The sequence below is a fragment of the Drosophila pseudoobscura genome, chromosome X (genome assembly GCF_009870125.1).
Source record: "Drosophila pseudoobscura strain MV-25-SWS-2005 chromosome X, UCI_Dpse_MV25, whole genome shotgun sequence".
NCBI lineage: Eukaryota > Metazoa > Arthropoda > Insecta > Diptera > Drosophilidae > Drosophila > Drosophila pseudoobscura.
Genome location: NC_046683.1, coordinates 50,999,723 through 51,020,318, shown reverse-complemented (window position 1 = coordinate 51,020,318; position 20,596 = coordinate 50,999,723). Strand labels below are relative to the sequence as shown.

Genomic DNA, 20,596 nt, shown 5'->3' with positions numbered 1-20,596 from the left:
TGCCAGGACCGCGGGGATCCAGCCTGTCGAACGGCGTCAAAATCTCGACCACGAAAATGAGGCCGATTTTTGGCAAATTGGATGATGTAACCATCATGATTTTTTGCGAAAATCGTGATGGAATGGATGTCCTTTTTTCTGGTGCCAATCGGTAGGCAGGACTCTCGCGGTCACGAAATGGCATGCCACGCCCCGATCGGCTGCCGCATTGCAGAGATATAGCGTGCTGAAGAAACCAGTATTTGAATAATGTGCAGATACAAATCTTCAGAAGGCTATATCTCAGCTAAATAGGGCCTGATCGGCGAAGGACCTACTTTGCCAGGACCGCGGGGATCCAGCCTGTCGAACGGCGTCAAAACCTCGACCACGAAAATGAGGCCGATTTTTGGCAAATTGGATGATGTAACCATCATGATTTTTTGCGAAAATCGTGATGGAATGGATGTCCTTTTTTCTGGTGCCAATCGGTAGGCAGGACTCTCGCGGTCTCGAAATGGCATGCCACGCCCCGATCGGCTGCCGCATTGCAGAGATATAGCGTGCTGAAGAAACCAGTATTTGAATAATGTGCAGATACAAATCTTCGGACGGCTATATCTCAGGCAAATAGGGCCAGATCGGGGAAGGACCTACTTTGCCAGGACCGCGGGGATCCAGCCTGTCGAACGGCGTCAAAATCTCGACCACGAAAATGAGGCCGATTTTTAGCAAATTGGATGATGTAACCATCATGATTTTTTGCGAAAATCGTGATGGAATGGATGTCCTTTTTTCTGGTGCCAATCGGTAGGCAGGACTCTCGCGGTCACGAAATGGCATGCCACGCCCCGATCGGCTGCCGCATTGCAGAGATATAGCGTGCTGAAGAAACCAGTATTTGAATAATGTGCAGATACAAATCTTCAGAAGGCTATATCTCAGCTAAATAGGGCCTGATCGGCGAAGGACCTACTTTGCCAGGACCGCGGGGGATCCAGCCTGTCGAACGGCGTCAAAACCTCGACCACGAAAATGAGGCCGATTTTTGGCAAATTGGATGATGTAACCATCATGATTTTTTGCGAAAATCGTGATGGAATGGATGTCCTTTTTTCTGGTGCCAATCGGTAGGCAGGACTCTCGCGGTCTCGAAATGGCATGCCACGCCCCGATCGGCTGCCGCATTGCAGAGATATAGCGTGCTGAAGAAACCAGTATTTGAATAATGTGCAGATACAAATCTTCGGACGGCTATATCTCAGGCAAATAGGGCCAGATCGGGGAAGGACCTACTTTGCCAGGACCGCGGGGATCCAGCCTGTCGAACGGCGTCAAAATCTCGACCACGAAAATGAGGCCGATTTTTGGCAAATTGGATGATGTAACCATCATGATTTTTTGCGAAAATCGTGATGGAATGGATGTCCTTTTTTCTGGTGCCAATCGGTAGGCAGGACTCTCGCGGTCACAAATTGACATGCCACGCCCCGATCGGCTGCCGCATTGCAGAGATATAGCGTGCTGAAGAAACCAGTATTTGAGTGATATGCAGATACAAATCTTCAGAAGGCTATATCTCAGCTAAATAGGGCCTGATCGGCGAAGGACCTACTTTGCCAGGACCGCGGGGGATCCAGCCTGTCGAACGGCGTCAAAACCTCGACCACGAAAATGAGGCCGATTTTTGGCAAATTGGATGATGTAACCATCATGATTTTTTGCGAAAATCGTGATGGAATGGATGTCCTTTTTTCTGGTGCCAATCGGTAGGCAGGACTCTCGCGGTCTCGAAATGGCATGCCACGCCCCGATCGGCTGCCGCATTGCAGAGATATAGCGTGCTGAAGAAACCAGTATTTGAATAATGTGCAGATACAAATCTTCGGACGGCTATATCTCAGGCAAATAGGGCCAGATCGGGGAAGGACCTACTTTGCCAGGACCGCGGGGATCCAGCCTGTCGAACGGCGTCAAAATCTCGACCACGAAAATGAGGCCGATTTTTGGCAAATTGGATGATGTAACCATCATGATTTTTTGCGAAAATCGTGATGGAATGGATGTCCTTTTTTCTGGTGCCAATCGGTAGGCAGGACTCTCGCGGTCACGAAATGGCATGCCACGCCCCGATCGGCTGCCGCATTGCAGAGATATAGCGTGCTGAAGAAACCAGTATTTGAATAATGTGCAGATACAAATCTTCGGACGGCTATATCTCAGGCAAATAGGGCCAGATCGGGGAAGGACCTACTTTGCCAGGACCGCGGGGATCCAGCCTGTCGAACGGCGTCAAAACCTCGACCACGAAAATGAGGCCGATTTTTGGCAAATTGGATGATGTAACCATCATGATTTTTTGCGAAAATCGTGATGGAATGGATGTCCTTTTTTCTGGTGCCAATCGGTAGGCAGGACTCTCGCGGTCACAAATTGACATGCCACGCCCCGATCGGCTGCCGCATTGCAGAAATATAGCGTGCTGAAGAAACCAGTATTTGAATAATGTGCAGATACAAATCTTCGGACGGCTATATCTCAGCTAAATAGGGCCTGATCGGCGAAGGACCTAGTCTCCCAGGATCGTGGAGATCCAGCCTGTCGATTGGTACCAAAATCTCGACCACGAAAATGAGGCCGATTTTTGGCAAATTGGATGATGTAACCATCATGATTTTTTGCGAAAATCGTGATGGAATGGATGTCCTTTTTTCTGGTGCCAATCGGTAGGCAGGACTCTCGCGGTCACGAAATGGCATGCCACGCTCCGATCGGCTGCCGCATTGCAGAGATATAGCGTGCTGAAGAAACCAGTATTTGAGTGATATGCAGATACAAATCTTCAGAAGGCTATATCTCAGCTAAATAGGGCCTGATCGGCGAAGGACCTACTTTGCCAGGACCGCGGGGATCCAGCCTGTCGAACGGCGTCAAAACCTCGACCACGAAAATGAGGCCGATTTTTGGCAAATTGGATGATGTAACCATCATGATTTTTTGCGAAAATCGTGATGGAATGGATGTCCTTTTTTCTGGTGCCAATCGGTAGGCAGGACTCTCGCGGTCACAAATTGACATGCCACGCCCCGATCGGCTGCCGCATTGCAGAAATATAGCGTGCTGAAGAAACCAGTATTTGAATAATGTGCAGATACAAATCTTCGGACGGCTATATCTCAGCTAAATAGGGCCTGATCGGCGAAGGACCTAGTCTCCCAGGATCGTGGAGATCCAGCCTGTCGATTGGTACCAAAATCTCGACCACGAAAATGAGGCCGATTTTTGGCAAATTGGATGATGTAACCATCATGATTTTTTGCGAAAATCGTGATGGAATGGATGTCCTTTTTTCTGGTGCCAATCGGTAGGCAGGACTCTCGCGGTCACGAAATGGCATGCCACGCTCCGATCGGCTGCCGCATTGCAGAGATATAGCGTGCTGAAGAAACCAGTATTTGAATAATGTGCAGATACAAATCTTCGGACGGCTATATCTCAGCTAAATAGGGCCTGATCGGCGAAGGACCTAGTCTCCCAGGATCGTGGAGATCCAGCCTGTCGATTGGTACCAAAATCTCGACCACGAAAATGAGGCCGATTTTTGGCAAATTGGATGATGTAACCATCATGATTTTTTGCGAAAATCGTGATGGAATGGATGTCCTTTTTTCTGGTGCCAATCGGTAGGCAGGACTCTCGCGGTCACAAATTGACATGCCACGCCCCGATCGGCTGCCGCATTGCAGAAATATAGCGTGCTGAAGAAACCAGTATTTGAGTGATATGCAGATACAAATCTTCAGAAGGCTATATCTCAGCTAAATAGGGCCTGATCGGCGAAGGACCTACTTTGCCAGGACCGCGGGGATCCAGCCTGTCGAACGGCGTCAAAATCTCGACCACGAAAATGAGGCCGATTTTTGGCAAATTGGATGATGTAACCATCATGATTTTTTGCGAAAATCGTGATGGAATGGATGTCCTTTTTTCTGGTGCCAATCGGTAGGCAGGACTCTCGCGGTCACGAAATGGCATGCCACGCTCCGATCGGCTGCCGCATTGCAGAGATATAGCGTGCTGAAGAAACCAGTATTTGAGTGATATGCAGATACAAATCTTCAGAAGGCTATATCTCAGCTAAATAGGGCCTGATCGGCGAAGGACCTACTTTGCCAGGACCGCGGGGATCCAGCCTGTCGAACGGCGTCAAAACCTCGACCACGAAAATGAGGCCGATTTTTGGCAAATTGGATGATGTAACCATCATGATTTTTTGCGAAAATCGTGATGGAATGGATGTCCTTTTTTCTGGTGCCAATCGGTAGGCAGGACTCTCGCGGTCACAAATTGACATGCCACGCCCCGATCGGCTGCCGCATTGCAGAAATATAGCGTGCTGAAGAAACCAGTATTTGAATAATGTGCAGATACAAATCTTCGGACGGCTATATCTCAGCTAAATAGGGCCTGATCGGCGAAGGACCTACTTTGCCAGGACCGCGGGGATCCAGCCTGTCGAACGGCGTCAAAACCTCGACCACGAAAATGAGGCCGATTTTTGGCAAATTGGATGATGTAACCATCATGATTTTTTGCGAAAATCGTGATGGAATGGATGTCCTTTTTTCTGGTGCCAATCGGTAGGCAGGACTCTCGCGGTCACGAAATGGCATGCCACGCCCCGATCGGCTGCCGCATTGCAGAGATATAGCGTGCTGAAGAAACCAGTATTTGAATAATGTGCAGATACAAATCTTCGGACGGCTATATCTCAGGCAAATAGGGCCAGATCGGGGAAGGACCTACTTTGCCAGGACCGCGGGGATCCAGCCTGTCGAACGGCGTCAAAACCTCGACCACGAAAATGAGGCCGATTTTTGGCAAATTGGATGATGTAACCATCATGATTTTTTGCGAAAATCGTGATGGAATGGATGTCCTTTTTTCTGGTGCCAATCGGTAGGCAGGACTCTCGCGGTCACAAATTGACATGCCACGCCCCGATCGGCTGCCGCATTGCAGAAATATAGCGTGCTGAAGAAACCAGTATTTGAATAATGTGCAGATACAAATCTTCGGACGGCTATATCTCAGCTAAATAGGGCCTGATCGGCGAAGGACCTAGTCTCCCAGGATCGTGGAGATCCAGCCTGTCGATTGGTACCAAAATCTCGACCACGAAAATGAGGCCGATTTTTGGCAAATTGGATGATGTAACCATCATGATTTTTTGCGAAAATCGTGATGGAATGGATGTCCTTTTTTCTGGTGCCAATCGGTAGGCAGGACTCTCGCGGTCACGAAATGGCATGCCACGCTCCGATCGGCTGCCGCATTGCAGAGATATAGCGTGCTGAAGAAACCAGTATTTGAGTGATATGCAGATACAAATCTTCAGAAGGCTATATCTCAGCTAAATAGGGCCTGATCGGCGAAGGACCTACTTTGCCAGGACCGCGGGGATCCAGCCTGTCGAACGGCGTCAAAACCTCGACCACGAAAATGAGGCCGATTTTTGGCAAATTGGATGATGTAACCATCATGATTTTTTGCGAAAATCGTGATGGAATGGATGTCCTTTTTTCTGGTGCCAATCGGTAGGCAGGACTCTCGCGGTCACAAATTGACATGCCACGCCCCGATCGGCTGCCGCATTGCAGAAATATAGCGTGCTGAAGAAACCAGTATTTGAGTGATATGCAGATACAAATCTTCAGAAGGCTATATCTCAGCTAAATAGGGCCTGATCGGCGAAGGACCTAGTCTCCCAGGATCGTGGAGATCCAGCCTGTCGATTGGTACCAAAATCTCGACCACGAAAATGAGGCCGATTTTTGGCAAATTGGATGATGTAACCATCATGATTTTTTGCGAAAATCGTGATGGAATGGATGTCCTTTTTTCTGGTGCCAATCGGTAGGCAGGACTCTCGCGGTCACGAAATGGCATGCCACGCTCCGATCGGCTGCCGCATTGCAGAGATATAGCGTGCTGAAGAAACCAGTATTTGAGTGATATGCAGATACAAATCTTCAGAAGGCTATATCTCAGCTAAATAGGGCCTGATCGGCGAAGGACCTACTTTGCCAGGACCGCGGGGATCCAGCCTGTCGAACGGCGTCAAAACCTCGACCACGAAAATGAGGCCGATTTTTGGCAAATTGGATGATGTAACCATCATGATTTTTTGCGAAAATCGTGATGGAATGGATGTCCTTTTTTCTGGTGCCAATCGGTAGGCAGGACTCTCGCGGTCACAAATTGACATGCCACGCCCCGATCGGCTGCCGCATTGCAGAAATATAGCGTGCTGAAGAAACCAGTATTTGAGTGATATGCAGATACAAATCTTCAGAAGGCTATATCTCAGCTAAATAGGGCCTGATCGGCGAAGGACCTACTTTGCCAGGACCGCGGGGATCCAGCCTGTCGAACGGCGTCAAAACCTCGACCACGAAAATGAGGCCGATTTTTGGCAAATTGGATGATGTAACCATCATGATTTTTTGCGAAAATCGTGATGGAATGGATGTCCTTTTTTCTGGTGCCAATCGGTAGGCAGGACTCTCGCGGTCACAAATTGACATGCCACGCCCCGATCGGCTGCCGCATTGCAGAAATATAGCGTGCTGAAGAAACCAGTATTTGAGTGATATGCAGATACAAATCTTCAGAAGGCTATATCTCAGCTAAATAGGGCCTGATCGGCGAAGGACCTACTTTGCCAGGACCGCGGGGATCCAGCCTGTCGAACGGCGTCAAAATCTCGACCACGAAAATGAGGCCGATTTTTGGCAAATTGGATGATGTAACCATCATGATTTTTTGCGAAAATCGTGATGGAATGGATGTCCTTTTTTCTGGTGCCAATCGGTAGGCAGGACTCTCGCGGTCACGAAATGGCATGCCACGCTCCGATCGGCTGCCGCATTGCAGAGATATAGCGTGCTGAAGAAACCAGTATTTGAATAATGTGCAGATACAAATCTTCGGACGGCTATATCTCAGCTAAATAGGGCCTGATCGGCGAAGGACCTAGTCTCCCAGGATCGTGGAGATCCAGCCTGTCGATTGGTACCAAAATCTCGACCACGAAAATGAGGCCGATTTTTGGCAAATTGGATGATGTAACCATCATGATTTTTTGCGAAAATCGTGATGGAATGGATGTCCTTTTTTCTGGTGCCAATCGGTAGGCAGGACTCTCGCGGTCACAAATTGACATGCCACGCCCCGATCGGCTGCCGCATTGCAGAAATATAGCGTGCTGAAGAAACCAGTATTTGAGTGATATGCAGATACAAATCTTCAGAAGGCTATATCTCAGCTAAACAGGGCCTGATCGGCGAAGGACCTACTTTGCCAGGACCGCGGGGATCCAGCCTGTCGAGCGGCGTCAAAATCTCGAGGAGGCCAACAGATGGTCTTATTATTGCCATAGTTGGTCCGTTGGAGCTCAACCACAAAGGGTGCATGGGTCCTTAGGCTCCTTGCAGGCCTACTCAAGCCAAACCTACTAAGCAAGTCAGGGCAGTCTATGTTACCCACTACGAGGTTATAGATTTATACGTAAGCAGAAATGGTCCTTCGATTCTCGAGGGAGGAGAGATGAACGAGGCGAAATCTGCGCACTTTCTGGATTAGATCCCAGGCTCTTCGGCTCTGGCGTTCGGCTTACGCCGCATCATCATGAGCCAGCCATGGCACTCATTAATACGCCGCCGAATCAAACGATGGGCTACAGCTTCAAAACGCGTAAGTGAATTAGTGAATTATATAATTGTGGACACATTTTAAAAAATATCTTCCTTCACAGAGGACTTATTTATGTACCCTTGGCTTTGCCATTAACAGAGTCGTTTCCGACTTCCCACCTCCAAAAGTCGTTCTATTCAAGCATTACCGCGGCGTATTCGAGACAGACCGAGTCCAATCCCAGCCAGACAGAATCGTATCCCGGCAGGGCAGAAGCGGTCCCCTTGAATGATCCGAACACAACAAGCCATCGTCATCCTTCGACCTGGCCATCGACAACAAAGACTTTCCCTATGGCAACCAAGGGAGTGGCTACGCGGGCTACTAGACTCTAGATAGTTTAAGTTTAAGGATATACACGTACATATATTTAGATAGTAGATACGAATCTTTTCCACTTGTTTTTTATTTATACTAAGCTAAGTTTTTATCAATAAAACTATTAAAAAATAGTCCTTGCTGTGTTCTTTATCCTGGAAACTATCCCGATCATCCCGATCGGTTCACAAATAGCGGAGAAAACCAAATAGTTTGTATTGCAGAAAATGTCCTTGATCCTTGATAAGGACTCCATCAAATCAGGGACATCTTTTCGATCACAGAAAACAGGATATATATTTCTGGAGAAAATATCCTTGATCCTTGGTCCTTGATAAGGACTCCATTAAATGGGGGACATTTTTTCGACTACAGAAAGCCGTCGCACGTCCCGATCGGGCCCCAAATAGCCGAGAAAACTAAATATGTATGTTTGAGGTCGTAGGAGTCCTTATCGAAGGATCAAGGACATTTGTCTGATCACGTGGGGCCATGGAAAGCCCCGATCGGGGCACAGATAACGGAGAAAAGAAATATATATGTCTGGAGAAAATAACCTTGATCCTTGGTCCTTGATAAGGACTGCATTAGATCAAGGATGCTATTCCGAGCACAGGGAGCAATCGCTCATCCCGATCGGGCCACAAGTAAGGGAAAAAACAAATAATATATGCCTGGAGAAAATATCCTTGATCCTTGGTCCTTGATAAGGACTTCTATAGATCAAGGATTTTATTCCGAACGCAGGAAGCCATCGCACGCCCAGATCGGCCCACACATAGCGGAGAAAACGAACTGACCTGTAATATATTTTTGAAAATGTAGTTCAAGAAATCGCCGAACGGGCGCCACCGTACAAAAAAGAAAAACTCGCGTCAAATGGCCAAAATCTGGATGGGATACCAGGCGAACAGAAATCAGCAGCAAGCAACTTTAGAAAATGAAAAAAGTGGTGCATACTTATAGGGGCTACAAAATTTTTAAAAAAATTCAGCGACCTTCTACTGATTTCTGTTCGCCTGGTATCCCATCCAGATTTTGGCCATCTGACGCGAGTTTTTCTTTTTTGTACGGTGGCGCCCCTCTCGGCGATGTCTTGAACTACATTTTCAAAAATAAATTACAGGCCAGTTTCGTTTTCTCCGTTATTTGTGGGCCGATCTGGGCGTGCGACGACTTCCTGTGCTCGGAAAAATGTCCCTGATTTAATGGTCCTTTTCAAGGACCAAGGATATCAAGGATCAAAAATACTAATTTTCTTCGCTATTTATGGCCCGATCTGGGCGTGCGACAGCTTCCCGTGTTCGGAAAATTGTTCCTGATGTGATGGAGTCTTTGTGAAGGACCAAGGATCAAGGATATTTTCTCCAGACATATATATCTTGGTTTCTTCCTTACTTGTGGTCCGATTCAGACGTGCGATGGCTTCCAGCTTTCGGAATAACATCCTTGATCTATTGAAGTCCTTATCAAGGACCAAGGATCAAGGATATTTTCTCCAGGCATATATTATTTGTTTTTTCCCTTACTTGTGGCCCGATCGGGTTGAGCGATTGCTCCCTCTGCTTGGAATAGCATCCTTGATCTAATGCAGTCCTTGTCAAGGACCAAGGATCAAGGATATTTTCTCCAGACATATATATTTTGTTTTCTCCGTTATCTGTGCCCCGATCGGGGCTTTCCATGGCCCCACGTGATCAGACAAATGTCCTTGATCCTTCGATAAGGACTCCAACGACCTCAAACATACATATTTAGTTTTCTCGGCTATTTTTGGCCCGATCGGGACGTGCGACGGCTTTCTGTAGTCGAAAAAATGTCCCCGATTTAATGGAGTCCTTATCAAGGACCAAGGACCAAGGATCAAGGATATTTTCTCCAGAAATATATATCCTGTTTTCTGTGATCGAAAAGATGTCCCTGATTTGATGGAGTCCTTATCAAGGATCAAGGACATTTTCTGCAATACAAACTATTTGGTTTTCTCCGCTATTTGTGAACCGATCGGGATGATCGGGATAGTTTCCAGGATAAAGAACACAGCAAGGACCATTTTTTAATAGTTTTATTGATAAAAACTTAGCTTAGTATAAATAAAAAACAAGTGGAAAAGATTTGTATCTACTATCTAAATATACATATGTACGCGTATATCCTTAAACTTAAAAGAAACGATATCTATCTGGAGTCTAGTAGCCCGCGTAGCTCCTCCCTTGATTGCCATAGGGAAAGTCCTTGTTGTCGATGGCCAAGTCGAAGGATGACGATGGCTTGTTGAATTCGAATCTTGCACAGATACACACAACGATTCTGTGTGGCTGAGATAGGACTCCGTATGGCAGGAGAAATCAGACACGACTCGGTTTGCGGCAAAGCGTATGGTACATAGTAGGTCATCTGTGAAGGAAGATAGATTTTAAAATATATCCACAATTATAAATCTGATTCACTTACGCGTATCGAAGCTAAATCCCAGCGTTTGATTCGGAGTCATTGTCTAGGGCGGGCGTGAGCCAACAATTCCGCCGCCGATCACTGGTCCCTGTTGCAGCGGACGGAACGCCACATTGTCGACTCAGTGACACAGCAGCGGTATTACAGCTGTGGCCGCAGCAGGACAGCCAGTGGCTGCCACAGTCCAGCCAGGCGCACATCCTTTGGAACTCCCGAGAGGACGAGGAGCTACGGCGGAATCACGCGCGTAGGAGGTACCGATGGTGAGCGGTCTGGAGAGGCGGAAAATCAGAATGGGCCATGGCAGTAGCAAGATGCAAAGGCCACAGCCTCCCGCGACAGGAATCATGTGCCGAGGGGCGCACAGCATCGTTGTCCCTTGCGCAGGAGCCGGCGGGGAGTTCGCGATGTCGGCCGGTCATCGAGCGCACACTCGCTCATATGAACCAGAAGATCAGAAGGGTGAAGCCGCTGGTAAACGACGGCGGGCGTATCGGTGTCCGCGGGCACGGGAGAGGTATTCCTGGACACCGGAGGTGGCGATCAGCTAAAATGAGAGGAAGAGTTAAATAAAGTAGATGAATAAATAATAGCTTTACAACTTTACCTGGTGGGGTAAGAGGGGGGCGATCGCGGCGTAGCAGTTTGTAGTCAGAGAGGGTCTCGACCAACTGAAGGGAATAAAAAAATAAAAGAAGAAGAACCAAGGATAAATAGTCAATGGAAAAAATTAATAAGGTGGAAGACAAGGAAAACTTACCCGATCAAAGCCGATGAGGTAAAGCATGGTGCAGGAGGGAAGACGATGTCGGTAATGTATGAACATGCGAAGCACGCTCAATACGTCATAAAAAGTACCACCTGATGGGGCGATGCACGCGCTCGTGGATGCAGTATCGATCCGGCAACACCCAAACGGGTAAGGCCCCCGGAGGACGACTGGTTCAAACAGAGGGCGCGCGCGCCAACTTACTCAAAGTGCTAAAAGTCCCTAGAGCGGCGCAGGACACGTAAAAGTGGAGGTTAAAGCCTCGGGCCGCTTATCCGGGGAAATATATCATGAAATATGCTCCCAAAAGGAATAAACAATTGAGTTTGCGACATGATTGGTGTATGAGCTGGCACATCTACATATATACAGTATGGCAAGTCCCACCATGTAGCAAATTTGTAGCAACAAGCGCTTAGCAACATTTGGTTCATTTTCGAAAACTTGCGCAACATTGGTGAACATTTCGCAACATATTGAAAAATATTTTACTCTTTCACCGATATCCCTTTTTTAACACTCTCTTGTGCGCCTGTAGATATCATACGATAAAACTTTTCTCTCTCTTATAAAACCAAAACAACCAAATTATCTTATCCTGCTGGTTCGCACACACAAGTGTATGTAAAATAGAGCTGCCATATCTTGTCATTTTATTCCATTGGCGCCAATATTAATTTCAAATCTAATTCCGAAATATGACCACACGTCACGTTACAAAGAACAGAAGTGGGTTTTCAGGTTGGGGTACAAAATTGCAAGACAGCGAATAGAGTAGGATTATGTGTAGAACATTTATTTCGCATATGTATGTATATATGAAATATTCAGTGTTAGTTTTCCAAGTTAATAATTATAAAAATCTTTCCTGTTTTTTGTATTTAAAGACGATCAGGGATTTGAAGTACTTTACGCTACCAAATTCCGGGCTAATAATTAGCCGAGAATCGGCCAATTTTCGTGGAATGCTTTTCGATAGTTCAATACGTTAGAACAACTTTGAGGAAAAGCTTTTATCATCATTCTTATAGGAGATACAAAAATAACGCTCTGATTTGAATAGGTTCTGTAATCAACGGTAATGAAAACTAAAACTACTTAAACTAAGCTTTCAATATCTGGACAAAAGTATATGGAAGTGACGTTTAAGGTTTTTTGGCATGGTGGACATTTTAGCGGAATTGCCCTTATACAGGGTGTATATCTGGTGTCACCGCGTATGTCTATATGTATATCTTTTCTCTTTCTTTCTCTCTTCTTTCTGTAGTGGATAAGTTTGATACATATAGCTTCGGCTGTATTCGTAGAAACTGAATAAGGTTCAAGGTTTCAGGCTGATTTCATCAGGATGTTGTCGGGAGTAAGCTTCTCGCCACTAGTTGCCGGAAGTGGAAGGAAGTTCATGCTCGCACAAGTCCTGCACATGTGGGACGACCTGCTATCACTGATGCTGCAAGTGGTTGGGCTCCTGTTGTGTCAACGGCGCCGCTTCATTTGGAGACGACAACAAGTGGCTCTCAGACTCGCATTGAAATCATCCATCCGACCAGAGTAAGCCCACTCAACGCTAAGTGCGTTGATTGCTGCTGAAGGCGAGCAAATATGCCATAAGTTCATAGTTCATAGTTCATAGTCATACTTACGAGTCTGGCACTAAGCCTTATTTAGAGAGCGCCATCATTTATCATGCCACGTATCGCATATCTCGTATCATCGCTATACCGCCGTGTCGCCCGTCTCTGCATTATGACGGGCCTGACAACAATAACCACTTGAGAGTCAAACAAAAATTTCCTGCCATCCAAACACTCACTGAATGGGCCACGACCAGGAATGCGACAAGGATTGGGTGCTGGAACCAAGACTATTGAAGCGTGTCGGGGTGCGGGCGAGGTCAGCTCGAGTTGTTTTGTCAAAGTGCTTGAATGGCTTGTGAACATTTTGTGCAGGATTTTCTCGATTGGCGGGTGAGTTTGAGTGCAGCTGGCTGCAGGATTAGATTCCAGTTGGAGTTTAAAGTTTTTGCGACATCTGTTCGGAGTCCAGTCCCCTTTTGCTTTATTCCGCTTTAGTCATGTAATGCACGAAAAGTGCTAGCAAATATTTGCCCCATCTGTCCGTTGCGATTCATAAATTATGGAAACATTGCATTTATCGCCGCTTCAAGGGTCGTCCTGAATGCAGAATGTGTTCATATTGATATCACGCATACGCCGTGTGTTCCATTAGAATTGAGCATCGGCGGGCGCGCCGGTCTGGCAAAATGAAATGCATTCATAACATTGGCGATAATTTTTACAAATTATAGTTGCAATTACAAGTGGCCCACTCACACAAAAGCACAGGCAGCGCTCCCCAGGGCTGCTGGTTGTGGCAATTGTTGCCAGAATTTATTTCTATTGTCGACCTAGCGAAAACAATTATCTGGGAATGGAGTGCAAATATGCAAACAGAAATATTTTGGTTAAATTTTCGAGTATTTCTACTCTCCCTTACTCTACCTCTACCCTTACCCATACCACTACCCTTATTACTTTTTACTTTCTGCTCTCGTGCCACTCCCCACTACGAGTATTTCTGCTTTGTTGGCCGCAAAAGTGGCGAGCATTAAATGAGATTGGCCCAATAAGTGAGCCACATTTTACTTCAACCACCCAGCGCCACTGCTAGTGGCAATGCCAGTGCCATTGCCATTTCTCCGCTCTGTAGTGCACCGCCCACCGCAGCATTGTTGAATTTCTGGTTTGGCTGCAAAGTGATTTACGCAATTAAAATAATTTCATTCAAATGGTCTATAATTCAACTGGCATTTTCTGCGGTCGCTGTAGCGGCCAGTTTATGCCTGGCCTGCCACACTGGCCGTGACCACGCCCTCAGAATGCAAACACCCGTTGACAATGCAGGCACCAGAAAATGCCATTATGTGGATATATGTACATATTGGAGGACATAATGCCTATACGCATTTAGATGCCCTACAAATATAGCATCGAATACATACATAGATCCTATAGCAGCTTCCATCGGTTGATCTCGGTAAATAGGAATCGTTTCTCAGATATACATATGTTGTAATTGCTCTGCAAATAATTAAAAAATGAATCAATATTTCATTTATATAATGCGTTTCGAAAGCAAAGGGTTTATCGTTGATTATACTTATTATAAATCACAAAAGTTTCCATTGAACAATTGATTAATATATATTTGTTATTTATTTGATATATTTACATACATATGTACATATGTATGTATTCCGATGGATTTTTGCAATTTAATAGAGTCGTATGTTGTGAAAAGTCTTTTCCGGATATCCCAATAAATCAGCATGATTTCCATTATATCTTTAATGGAGTTTCTCTACCGCTTATCGTTTTCCTTGGAATCACTCTCTTTATTCGTCAATATCCGGGAAATTTCCGGGAAACGATGCTACTCATTTCCAGCTTGTATTCGTCGGATACAAAACTCATAGCCGTCCGTGCAAGGTTCATACCCAACAGTCTCTTCCCACCCGCTGATGCATGCATTTGTCATTCGAGGAATTCTATGTGGATTACATGTAGATGCCATCTAAATTTACAGTCAAATTAGCGGGAAAATGCTCAAAAAGAATGCGGACGAACGCGTGTGTGTGAAATGTTTTGTCGAATGGAAATGTGAAAGCGAAAATTTGAGGTCTGTGGCACGGTGCGGGATTAAAGTCCATTCAAAACTGACTTTGAATGCTCCGCTGAGCTCAAATCGATATCAAGGACTTCCCCTAGCTTCTGCTCTTTCGGTTTCTGTTGCTGTTCTTGTTCCTGCGGCCTGTGGGGCAGGCAACAAATGTGTCTAATGCCATGCCATTAAGTAGAATCTATCAGGCCAAATTACATGCCCATGTCCGGGTTGGTCCAGGACCAGATCCGGGCATACAACAACAGCTTGGCACTGCGGTTGCTTAGACAACCAAAAATTTGCATACTCGTAAGCAGCGCGCATCAATTTGGACTCAAGCGAGCGTATAAATATTTTTATGCCAACGCAGTGGCAAATGGCCTTCAGGATCAGCCTCCCCGCCTGTGCCTCAACCGCTGTGTCCTCCCGATTCTCAGCCTTGTTCCTTTTCCCATCTAACTTCATAGCAGGTTTCGTTCAATTGGGCTTCTGATTATGATTGGACTGGGTCTTTGTGACCGCAGCGTCGCAATATTGTTATTTTTTCGAATTCGGAGAAAATCTGGGTGTTTGTAGCCCATTATAATAGAACTAAAGTTGCACTCCTGTGTTTAGCAGCAGTCAGCAGCTACCCTGAAAGGCACTTGTTAATTAATGAGCTGAGACCAAAACGCACATCGATTGCCACTTGACTGCGGTTGCGGTGCATGGACTGTCAAAGTTCACAGCTCGCGGAATGGTTGATGAGCTGACAATTTCGATACAGAACGAAACATAAGTAATTAGATATAGGTAGACCCTCAGTGGGTATTAACTGACATATAAACATTTGGGAATGTACACAAGTGGAAACTAATAACTTAAACTAACTAAACCGAAAAGAATGGATCTAAATATGTAGAAAGTATTTGTGGGAACATGAAATGCGTGGAATCATGTGGTATCATGCAAAGAATGTATTTAACAATACAATAAGGAGTGAATTTAAGTTACCTGTGTCCTTTCACTTCATTTGAGCTGAGAGCAATTAGAGACTGAAGTTCTTTGTTTTTATAATACGTCGCAAGGACATCAAATGCAAATTGTTTTATAACTCACATCCGTACAAATACTTACTCTTTCCCTACCCTGCCCATGCCCTATGCCCGGGAGAAATCTGTTCGGGTCGCATAAGCTACGACTGTCCATAGCTGTTCTATGGTTTTTCCTTCTCTTGTTTTAAGCCTTTTCGATTTATTTGCTGACCCAGTTTTCAACGCCTGCCCCAGGACCGGAGTCCCTACATATACTGCTCTTCTGGCGAAGCTGTCCATAATCCGGCGATTACATGTGACACACGCATACGTTGCAGCTTATTTTTCATTTCTTGGAGCTGTCGTTGAGTGTTGGAGCACCAGAATGGAGCATGGGGCATGAGGCATGGGGCATGGAGGAGGCAGATCCACCTTTCCAGAGCCAGCTGTTGTATTCCCTTGTAGTTTGCATAAATAATTCAACAGTTCATAGCGGAGCGAAGCCATAGCCTCACACTTTCAGAGGATCCCATCAGGAGGGGCTAAGCCCCCGAATAAAAACGCCACGATTGGTTTAATTTAAAAAAAAAAATTTAATCGTATCTCATTTCGCTGATGTTCTGTTGGTTGTTGTTTTTTGAGGCCATACAATACTCTGGCGACAAACAACAGTTGTGTTCTTTAGTTATTATTGCTATTTGTTTATTATTGTAATGCTTTGCTATGTTTTTATATGATGTCATACTCGTATATATGTATGTATATGCACGTGCCTGACTTCCTGCACTCGCAAAAACACCCAATCGACTAGTCTGCCGCTTAGTTCAATTCGTAGTTAATTCAACAGTTAAAAGTAGTGGGGTTTATCTTCGTTTTATACAGTTCAATTGCTTTATTAAAACTATTCAACTATGCAGTATGGTATGCCATTGGCTAATGCATAGTTTTCGGCTCTCACTAATTAACTTTAATATACAGGAATTACTTAGTTGACGGCCTATGATTATATAGATTTATGTACTGCACTTGAAATGTTTACGGCAAATGGCTGCGGGCTTATGGCATTACCATTTCTGAATTACAAATTGGCTGGCATATGTATTTATTCACACTTAACTTAAATCTCTATGTATAGCTACATATAGTATGTATGTGTATGCGTATATTTTTGATTGGTTAGCTGCAGCTTCAGATGGATTTGCAAGTCCCTAAAATCTCCAATAGACTCGCTAAATGACACGACAACTGTGATACTTGTAGGATTGTAGAACGGGCTTTGGGCTGGTATTTAAAAATGTATTTCGGGGGTTTTGCTAAGTTCGATTATTGAGGCAGACAAACAGATAGACAGACAGACAGACTGACACGAAAGAAGTCCTGTCAAGTGGAAGATCTGCTCTATTGATCAGTTTTCCTGTGTTCTTTTCCGATAAATCCATCCTGTACATCTGCTTCACTGTCCAGCTGGCATGTGGTTGAATGTACAGAAACATTTTTGATACAATTTGGCCGATTACACACACATAAAATCGGCTTACGACTAACATTATTTTTACAGCTTAACAGAAATTAATATAATTTGTTCTGCCTTTCACCGGCCGCAGAAAACACAATGGAAATGGAAATAATTTGAAATTATGTTTCATTATAAAAAGGACATGGGGGAAATCACATCAGCCGCGTACATTTTAATTGGCCAAACGATCTCATAGGTTTTTATGGGGTCACTTTTGAGTTGGTTATTGCTTGATTTGGCTAACAAATGTTATTTGATTTATCCCCTGTTTGGGGAGGGAAAATGTTGTTTTTTAATTATAGCAATTATGAAAGATATTATATGTCAATTGTGTTTTTATAGAAACTTTTTAATACCACAAATCGAAAATGTTTTTTTTGCACTTTTCACATACAATCAGTTTATGCAATTTGATCGGAGGACCAGGGGATTATTGTTACGCGTAATGGCGTACTTACACACATATATGCCGGCATTTGTGTCATTCAATGTAATTAAATTTTTCGAAAAATATGAAAAATTACTACTAAAAGAATTGTCCTGTCAACGCTATGAGGGGTCGTTTAATAGAGCCATAACAATTTTGCAATTAAAGTTGTGTTTAAAACGAGGAAACGGAAACCAAACTAACTTTTGTGGAAGAAAATATTGGGAATAGAAATATTGACCAACACTCTCATAGATTGAGCTTTTCACCTAAAATCAAATGTTTTTACCTCACTGTGGAGCCTCAATTATTTAATAGTAACACTAAGTGCCGTGGCAATAAGAAATAAATAAATGGTTTATATTTTTATTTTCTTTTGTGGGGGAAAATCGAATTTACATTTGGTTTGGTGGAAAATTGCGCAGTGCAAATATTTGCATGATATTGATATGGCAATCAGTTTGAAAGTTTTATGGCTCGATGCTGCTGCTGCTGCTGCTGCTGTTGCTGTCTGCCGCCAGCTGCCTGGTTACGTTTTTATCTAATTATGGAATGTGGAGCTGCTGCATTATATTTGATTATTCATTAATTTATTAAAAAGAGTCCTCGCCGCTGGCCAAAGAGATTACTCATTCCTATCATATTCGTACTTAGTGATACATTCTGTTTGCCTCTCTGCATTTATGCTGCAATTACGTTTAAGTTTGTTATTTACACACTCGCTATGGTTAGTTTTGATTTCTTTTTTTGTTTAAATATACACATTAAACAGTAATCTATTTGCTTACACACATATTTATATAGACGATTACAATGCTTTACAATGGCGGGGGCAATGGAAAGGGTTGGAATCAATACCATCGTTCGGTTGGCTAATAATATTTTAATTAACAGATTTTAATGAAGGTCGAAACGTATGGGGGAAGTTGGAAGAACGACTTCGGAGCTTTCTCCGGAAGGTGTATGTGCCATGGAATGTAGATTACACTGGCTATCAAACAGGTTTTATAGTTTTCATTACTCCTATGCTCAACCAATCACTACGCCATTGTGCCACATTGTGCAGCAAATACTGAGTGCTGCAGTTACCACTCCCCACATTGAGTACTAGTTTAAAACTGACACACTTATGACTGAATAGCAAACACTCAAATGCCCATTCACTCGGACACTCTCTTATACTCACTCACACACTAACACATTTCATGTGTCTCCTTAAATTACACTAGATAGTTGTGGTTGTTGCTGCTGTCGCATTTACTGCTTCTGCTGCTGCTGCTGTTGTTGCTGCTGTCCGCCTGTGTCGCCTCCATTCGATCATCTGTGACAGTGGCGTTTGACCTGGACCTGGGCCTGGGTGTTGGCGTGGCTTGCGGCTTGGCGGCAGCTGGCGACCGCAGGGCAGCGTTTCCTCGATGTGGCAGTTGTGCTTTCACTGGATGCACTTGCTATTGCTGTTGCTAACCCTGGCAACGGAGATGGCAGTGCGGCTGTGCACTGCTTACTGTAGCACAGGACGAGGCCCAGCAGCAGGACAATTGTCAGCCAATTGACCTGACAACCGGATGAGCCTGTTTGCATTGCCTCCGGATGTTCACCTGAAATTATGGCCCGAACTAATTTCAACTTTATTGCATTGTCTTGAGCTTACATGTTAAATTTGTACTTGAACAATAAGACACATACAGATAAACAGAGAGATACAGAGATGGAGGTAAATAAAAGCTACTTATACACGAGTACGAGTACGAGTACGTGTACGTGTACGACTCCGAGTAGAAGTACGAGTGCGAGCAAGAGTTCAAGGAGGACTCCGAGTACGAGGTTGTTTGAGTCAGCCTCCCGTAACAGACACAGAATTGACCGTCTTCATCTCCATCCTCTCGACCGTCTTTATTTGTTGCGCTCTGTTTGGCTCCTGAACAGGGAACATGTTTGTGCATAAATATTTAATTAATGCTGCAGTGTTTGTTCGATGCTCGAGAGGAGCCAGGGGAAATCCTTAGACATCTGTGATTCCCACAACCCGCCCGCCGCCCATGCTCCACAAAGCCCGGTGTCAGTCGAAGCGTATGAAATATTTAAACATCAAACTGCCGGCCACCAAATAATTAGCTAATTTCTCCGAAGCTCCGAGCTGCTGGTCAGGGGTCATTAATAAATTGATTGCCCGATAGGATGAATAATCTGTCCTGCCATTCGCTATTCCCCATGTATCGGTGTAACACCAGATTGCTTTATTGCTTAATTGCCGAAATCAAGTGGCAATGTTACACACTCTGACGGACAGGACACACTCGTTGAGTGGTCGGTCCATTGGCACTCCGTCTCAACGGTGCTGCACGCGAGCGCGAGGTCAGGCAGACGTATGCCATATAGATCAAACAAAACAGAAAAGAACGGTACAGTCGGGAGTTCCAACTACGAAGTATCCAATATGAGGGATCCTTTGAGTTTTAATTTAATTTATCGCAATGGGAGTGAGGAGACACGGCACAAGCATGGCTATAGATCGGTGGAACCCCTGAACCCTTGAAGCACTTAATACCGCGTTTAAAATGCGAGTAGAGACAATATACCCTGATAAGTGCTCTCCAAGTACCACTACCGTGTACCGTGTAAAACAATTGTGCCACCTCCCACAACACCTTGACGGACCTCAGCACAAGGACGTGTATCAATTACATCTGTATGCACATGCCCTT

At 44.9% G+C, this 20,596-nt stretch overlaps 1 protein-coding gene across 6 annotated transcripts in view; it reads right to left on the bottom strand.

The window, feature by feature from the left end:
* Nucleotides 1-12,329: 12,329 nt before the first annotated feature.
* Nucleotides 12,330-20,596, bottom strand: part of dpr6 (defective proboscis extension response 6) — a 104,226-nt gene continuing 95,959 nt past the window's right edge. The window contains exons 7-10 of one of the 6 annotated variants that reach the window (XR_004470601.1): nucleotides 19,078-19,507; nucleotides 14,277-14,355; nucleotides 12,919-14,023; nucleotides 12,330-12,858 (exon numbers count right to left, since the gene is read on the bottom strand). Coding sequence is in view for 2 of the 6 variants with exons in the window: in XM_033384889.1 (XP_033240780.1) it covers nucleotides 19,209-19,507 (299 nt within the window). In the remaining 4 variants the exon portion in view is untranslated. Of the gene's footprint in view, nucleotides 12,859-12,918; nucleotides 14,024-14,276; nucleotides 14,356-17,698; nucleotides 19,508-20,596 lie in introns of those variants that run through there. The other 5 variants (XR_004470602.1, XR_001453175.2, XR_001453174.2 and 2 more) reach the window with 5 other exon arrangements.